Source organism: Centruroides sculpturatus, unplaced genomic scaffold, assembly GCF_000671375.1.
Source record: "Centruroides sculpturatus isolate CEXI.00-Female unplaced genomic scaffold, Cexi_2.0 scaffold527, whole genome shotgun sequence".
Lineage (NCBI taxonomy): Eukaryota > Metazoa > Arthropoda > Arachnida > Scorpiones > Buthidae > Centruroides > Centruroides sculpturatus.
In genome coordinates, this window is record NW_019384763.1 from 217249 (window position 1) to 225388 (window position 8140).

Below are 8140 nucleotides of genomic sequence, written 5' to 3' on the forward strand. Positions count from 1 at the left end.
TAATTATATATAAATTAGGTACTGTATATATAATTATATATTATCTTAATTTATTGTAACTTTATTATAATTATATATATACATTCCGCCGTCCAGCGCTACGCTACTGAGAGTTTAGGCGAGTAAGTTGAGTTTACTATCATCTGTACAGTATATAGGCCTAAATTAGGTACTGTAAATCTAATACAGTACTGTAATTTTATACATTTCTTGTGAAAAAAACATTTCTTATTCAATGGCCATAAAAATTATTTCTATTAATTAATGATGTCTCCAAAGTTCGACAAATTTTTTGCAGAAAAATAACTTATCTGAAATCAAGCTTAAGCAATGGCGACGTCGAATGATGCACACTCGGTAAGCAATCCTACAATTTTTTTGTTTATAGCATAGTTTATATGGATTATTCCCAAAAAATTATACGTGTTTTGGAAATGTTGAGTCGAATTAGTCTAGAATCGATTAATTTTATGGAAGAAAACCTTTCAAACAGCCGTAGTCCGTAAACTTCATACATGTCGGGCTGCGATTGGCTCATGTATTTAAGGATTCCTACAACGTGAAATTCTTATAAAGTGGAACGTATCTACCACGTTATAGGGGGGTCTATTGTACAACATTCTCTGATATAATACAGTACTATACTTTGCTTAAAAAAAGATAAATGAACTATTGATTCAGAAATGTATAATTTTAAAACCAGTCTTTCAATAAAAAAAAAAGTAACTTTTTTTAACAATAATGCAATTTTAACGAAAAGTTAAATTTAATGAATTGGCTGCTGTTGAGTCTCAGAAGCACATTATCATAATAGGCATTGCTTTAGTTAAAAATGTATTACTCAATTCATCAAATATTAATAATGATGCTGAAATTAAAAAAAAAAAAAAAACAAATGAAAACTGCAAAAAAATCAAGATATTTATAGAGGACATATAATCCAGTAAAACTTCTGATTAACTTAAGACACATTTTCAATTAACCCAACAACAGTTCAAATCATTTCTCAGCAAATGATCAGATGGCAGACTAAAATGTACAGTACAACAAAAGGGCTAAATTCCATTATAATGAGAAAACTCAATACTAATTTTCATTTCATCCAGGATTTGTTACCTAGCTTCAGGAAAACAAATATATTTGGAAAATATTATGCAAGATTTGAAAATTCTGAACAAACAAAATGCTTTATTAGTATTTTGTTATACTCACACAAAATAAAAATAACTTTACATGCTCACCTCAAACAGTCCAAGCTCAAATTTTCAAAGCATGTTCAGAGCAATATCTGCATTCATAAGTAAACACAAGAGAAATACTTTGATTTCTAAAGTAAACATATTTGGCATGCCCTATATTTCATATTATGCTCAGAGTGTAAAAGTAAATGCTATTGACTTTGACTCAATTTTTTGCATGACTTTAATCAGAAAGAAAGACTAAACCAAATTTAATTAGAAGGCACTATAATCAAAACCTAATTATATCATTAATGAAAACCTGTTTATATTTATTTAATTGTAAGAATAGTTAATAACTAAGGTGCATAAAATATCTTTCATCATTATACTTTCACAGTTTTATCTGTCATATTTTTAGTGCATGTATTAATATATTACACTTGCCTAGATTTAATATAATCAAAATTCACAATTACTGATACATACTGTGAAATTTTGACTATGTACTTAAAAAAACGTTTATATGGCACTTCAATGTTTTAAGAGATCATAAAAAGATACTATTTTAGATTTACTTTATCAATTATTCAGCAAAGTTCTTCGTAAGTCAGAAAGTGTTTCGTCTGTAATCGAAGTTTAAAGCAACCACACAATCACTGAACATGATTTTTTGCAAATAGGTACAAATTGACAAGACCAATGTCATGATGAAACCATAATTTTGAAATTCCATCTACGAGCTGAGATATTCAAGCTCAAATTTTGTCATGTAAACTCTGTGGGCCAATTGCTGATTGCAAGTATAAAGCAACGGCTTGACCACTAAATGTGAAAGTTTGCAAATCTTATAATATTGTATAGGATATACATGTTCCAAAATGTGTCATGTCTACTTCAGCAGTTAATTTCAATTAATATGCATATAGCACTCAGGATAGTATAAAATATGGGACATAGTAGATTTCAAATGATTTCTATAAAATATACTTTTGGAATACATGGTAAATTAAACGTTTCATCATGGGAAGAAAATAATCATTCTCATAATGTTGTGGCAAATTACTTTGATTCTAGTAGAGAACAAAAATGTCATCTGGAAGAACCCCTGTACTGAATTCTCATCAAAAGTAGTAATTTGCAAGGAAACTTAACAATTCTACAATGAATCTGAAGTAAATTATATCTAATCTAGCCTTAAATGTCAAAACCAAAAGAAAATGAAACAAATTCTGCCTGTAAATAAGAACTACAAAGGAAAGCCTTTGGTGAGGGCTAAATATCACATGACATGTACCATAAATGGCAACATGCTACATGGAGGAATGAGAAAAAATTCAAAATGGTTAGGCCAAATAACTGGAGAAGCTACTGACATGATATTAGGAAAAAAATGAATTAATTCACTCAAGACAGCAGCAAGGTGCTGAAAGTGTTATGGTGTGGAATGCTTTTGGATGGGGTAGTATGACAAATCTAGCTTTTATCTCTGGCTGTATTAATCAGCAAGTACTAGATTTGGACCTAATGTCATTTGCAGAAAAATACCGGAAAAAAATTTTTCCAATTTTTCAATAATTTTCCATTCACTTATAATGCAAAATCAACTTGTGACTGATTTTGGACAAATGATATGCATATTATGGACTGACCTCATGTTCTCCTGATCGTAATCATATTAAAACATGTTTGTTATCCAATAATAAGAAAGTATATAGGAATGGAAAGCAATATACTTCAGTGGAATAAAAAAAAAGCCATAACTGATGTTTGGCATGAAATAACAGATGAGAAAAGGAAAAACATTATTAAAACAATGCCAGATACAGTTTATGAAATAATATACTAATATTATAAAGAGGTAAAGTTTGTAACTTTGGATGTAGGAGGTAATCTCCGAAACTACTCATCTGATTTCAAAAATTCTTTCACCAATATTTAGAATGGAACTTCAGGGTGGACATAGGTTATATATTATTCTGTTAAACATTCATATAAATTAAAAGATATCATCTAGGGTTAAGGCTTTTATGTCCAACAGACTGTGCTAACTCCACGAGTACGATGACCTAAGTTTGCTTTTCTGTGAGGATAAACTAAAGCAGATCATCTATCTATATAAATAAAAATGTAATGTTCGTTTGTTCCCATCGATTCCTTTGAAATTTTGACACAACGTTGCATTCAAATACGCACAAGTTTTTATATAATATACATGTTGAAATTCTCCCCACTGGAGGTTTTTTGTGTTTTAATACGGTACATCAAGAGAATGTACACTAAGAAGAGATTTTTCGAAAAATCCCACCACAAGGGAAGCGTTATACATTTATAATAGATACATTTTGAGCCACAACAACATGTGGAGGAGTCTGCTAGTAATTAATAAAGTGGGTATATTGCTTAATAATAAATAAAATCAATTATTATTTAAATGATGAAGTGGCTCTATCATTTTGGGACAAGTATATCCTATATAACATTGTTAAAATCATTTATATTTTTATTTTATTAGTCTTTTTTGATAAAATTATTATACAATATCATAATAAATCAATAGTCAATTCCCTCCTATTGTTTTGTAATGTGCTTATTATTTCTTTATCAATATCATTATTTCACAGTATCACTATCATTCCAGAACAGATTGTATGTATAACTTGGAAAGACTGATGAATGATGAAGCAGAATTTTGAACTTATAATTATGGGAGGAGATATTTGAGGTCAAAATTTTCCATGCAAAATCTGAACCAATTGCTGGCTATGCTACAAGCACTGTATTATGCATTAGTACTAATTTTATTTAAATGAGAATATTTTATTTTTAAATAGTATCATCATCATCTGAGCTTTTTTGTTGATCTTGGTCAGAAATATCAGCAATGTCTTCATTTTTCTTATTTTTATAAAAAAAAATATTTATGGATGACAAAATAAAACTGTTATTAATCGAAAATTTGTTCTAGGGGCCCCTCATTTGTTCAGTTGAGTAACAAACAATTTTTTTCCAGAATTTGTGTTTGAATACTGAATTGTTAGAGTTGGGAATAGTTTGAGTACTAAGATACCACTGTATTTCGTTTGTAATTTTTACGAATGATTACTTACTTATGACGAAAGATTAAACCAGTGTTTCTCAACGGGGGCGATATCGCCCCCATGTGGGCGTTTTTCCATGTTCAGGGGGCGATTAGTAACAATTTATATTTTGGGGGCGAAAAACAATTTTCTGGGTGATATAGTAAAACATTATATTAAGAATAATTAGATACTTTATTCGTTATATCGTACAATAATTAAACAAATAACATTATACTAATCACTNCCGGACAGAGCAGTTGTAATACTGTGTCACGTTCTACAACGTGAAGGTAGTTGTCATCTTCCACTTCTGTGCCATCACTTTCTATTACTACTTTCAAATCAGACCAAGTACTGTAACCTAATTTATCACCTCCTAAAAGTGAATAAATTTCATTAGAAAAGATTACTTTTATTTTTATATATATTGCATAAAAATAATTCTAATTAATATTACCTTTTTCTTTTAATTCTTTAAGTGAGGCGGCCATAACAGATTTTCGTTTTTGTCTATCTCCACTCCATATTTTATATGGACGTTTCTTATTTTCCTAAGAGAAAATCAAAATTTTTAGCTATATTAAAAATGAAATAAAAACATTTAAAATTAATTTGATATCCATATTTTTAATATTTATTGAAATAAACTAGGAAAACTTCTGGATATTGATGTTTCAATATGCAGAAGTCTCTGCAATACTGTGCATTATATTACTGCAGTCAGTAAGTTACTAAAGATTGTACAGTACATTAATACTTTACTGTCATGAAATTTTTTGAGCTCATTTCCTATAACATCTAACATCACATCCTTTGGATGTGATGTTAGATGTTATAGGAATGATATATATAGTTTTTATCTATGAGGATGATATATAGTTTTTATATATTTATATACATACTACAAACTAAAAACAGTATATAGTATGAAATAATTGTTAATTAGTATATTTAACATTATGGAAAAATGAGTCATTTTTAATTACTTTTTTAAAGTATACAATCTGGAAGTGTACAAATTTTAAAAATTGTTTGGAACTATTACTTTTTAACATCACTGAGGAGGGAATGAAAAGTATACATCATTTCAAAAGGCATATGTAAAAGTAAATTAAGCAAATAAAGTCACCATCAAGTGAAACTTTTAAATGTTAGATGTGATGTTTTGAAATTCTCAAACTCACCTGAAAGTTTACAGAGAAAAGAAAGTTTTTACACATATATTTCCAATGCTGATATAGTTTTTGATCAATACTTCACTAACATTTTGGCAATGTATATTTTTATTTCAATTGTAACAATTAAAATTTTTCAGATTTATATTATGATCAGAAACAGTTCTTTTGCAAATTTAATCAGCACTGAAGCTTAGAAGGAAAGTTAGCAATGATTATACAGTGGAACGTCATTTAACGAGCACCTTGCATAATGAGTTTTTCTCATAATGAGCAAAACAAATCATAAAAATTTGACTTGCTTAACAAGTGATGTTTTGCATAACAAGTGACAAAAAGAGGGGAAATCCTGGATTGTGCACATGCTCCATCAGTCTGTGTTTAGCATCTTAGTGTCGCTCATGATCACACATTTTTCCAAACTTGTGTTCACACATATTACATATAAATATCAACAATCATAGCCTGTTATTTAATTATAGCTTTTACATAGCCCAAGAATTTGGCACCTTCATCGGAATTATGGACCTTCATCTGTGATTTTTTTGTTTTCTGCAAATCAAATTCATATTCCAGGTTGGCTCATTCCGTGCTAGAAGAAAAGATGAAAATGATTCGTGCTTCTTAACGATGTATATTGTATAATTTTCTTTGAATAAACGTTATACATAAAATATTTAAGAATCTTTTTTGGCATGGAACGCATTTTACATTAATTTCTATTACTGTTCTGGAGAAAAACTGTTTTGCTTAACGAGTGTTTTGCATTACGAATAAGATTCTGAAACAAATTATGCTCATTAAGCAAGGTTTCACTGTACATAAATTGTATTGTATTAATCCACTATATATAATACATGGATGTGATAGGAATGATATATATAGTTTTTATCTATGAGGATGATATATAGTTTTTATATATTTATATACATACTACAAACTAAAAACAGTATATAGTATGAAATAATTGTTAATTAGTATATTTAACATTATGGAAAAATGAGTCATTTTTAATTACTTTTTTAAAGTATACAATCTGGAAGTGTACAAATTTTAAAAATTGTTTGGAACTATTACTTTTTAACATCACTGAGGAGGGAATGAAAAGTATACATCATTTCAAAAGGCATATGTAAAAGTAAATTAAGCAAATAAAGTCACCATCAAGTGAAACTTTTAAATGTTAGATGTGATGTTTTGAAATTCTCAAACTCACCTGAAAGTTTACAGAGAAAAGAAAGTTTTTACACATATATTTCCAATGCTGATATAGTTTTTGATCAATACTTCACTAACATTTTGGCAATGTATATTTTTATTTCAATTGTAACAATTAAAATTTTTCAGATTTATATTATGATCAGAAACAGTTCTTTTGCAAATTTAATCAGCACTGAAGCTTAGAAGGAAAGTTAGCAATGATTATACAGTGGAACGTCATTTAACGAGCACCTTGCATAATGAGTTTTTCTCATAATGAGCAAAACAAATCATAAAAATTTGACTTGCTTAACAAGTGATGTTTTGCATAACAAGTGACAAAAAGAGGGGAAATCCTGGATTGTGCACATGCTCCATCAGTCTGTGTTTAGCATCTTAGTGTCGCTCATGATCACACATTTTTCCAAACTTGTGTTCACACATATTACATATAAATATCAACAATCATAGCCTGTTATTTAATTATAGCTTTTACATAGCCCAAGAATTTGGCACCTTCATCGGAATTATGGACCTTCATCTGTGATTTTTTTGTTTTCTGCAAATCAAATTCATATTCCAGGTTGGCTCATTCCGTGCTAGAAGAAAAGATGAAAATGATTCGTGCTTCTTAACGATGTATATTGTATAATTTTCTTTGAATAAACGTTATACATAAAATATTTAAGAATCTTTTTTGGCATGGAACGCATTTTACATTAATTTCTATTACTGTTCTGGAGAAAAACTGTTTTGCTTAACGAGTGTTTTGCATTACGAATAAGATTCTGAAACAAATTATGCTCATTAAGCAAGGTTTCACTGTACATAAATTGTATTGTATTAATCCACTATATATAATACAGTAATACCTCGACTTACGCTACCCTAACTTACGCGAACCTGGAGTTACGCGATTTTCAAATCTCGCTGATTTGTCTTTTGTTTGAGCGCCACGCAACTCTTGATTACTCGCTCCCCTCACATTATTGTTCAGCTTACATGTTCGGAAATGTCGCTCGGAATCAACGCATAGCTACAATTTATTTTGTGTTATTTATTTCCGTGTTTGTTTTATCTATGGAAACTTGACAGACTCTACTATGTCATCCAAACGAAGTAGAACTGATTCTTCTGCATCAAACAAGGAAAGAAAAACTTTATCTTTGGAATGTAAAGTTAACATTATTAAAGACTTCGATACAAAAATGAAAATTTGTGAATTGGCAAAGAAGTTTGATCTATCGGAATCGACGGTCAGAACAATTATAAAAGGTAAAGAAAAAATTCTCGACGCTGTGAAAAATGCTCAATCTTTAAATTCAAGCATCATTCATAAACATCACAGTATTATCGCTGAGATGGAAACAATGTTAAAATTTATGGTGTGATAAACAAGTAATTGTGAAAAATTGTATAATAATATAATATATTATACATATGTATTATCTAAGATTTTATTAAACATTTTTTTTCTAAATTATTGTTTTCTTTAGTCTCCGGC

General features: G+C 29.1%; 1 protein-coding gene across 1 annotated transcript in view; it reads right to left on the reverse strand.

Annotated features, from left to right (window-relative positions):
* Positions 1 to 4476: 4476 nt before the first annotated feature.
* Positions 4477 to 8140, reverse strand: part of LOC111628840 (cell death activator CIDE-B-like) — a 13937-nt gene continuing 10273 nt past the window's right edge. Inside the window, exons 2-3 of the mRNA XM_023372687.1 lie at positions 4719 to 4812; positions 4477 to 4637 (exon numbers count right to left, since the gene is read on the reverse strand). Coding sequence (XP_023228455.1) covers positions 4477 to 4637; positions 4719 to 4812 — 255 coding nt within the window. The remainder of the gene's footprint in view (positions 4638 to 4718; positions 4813 to 8140) is intronic.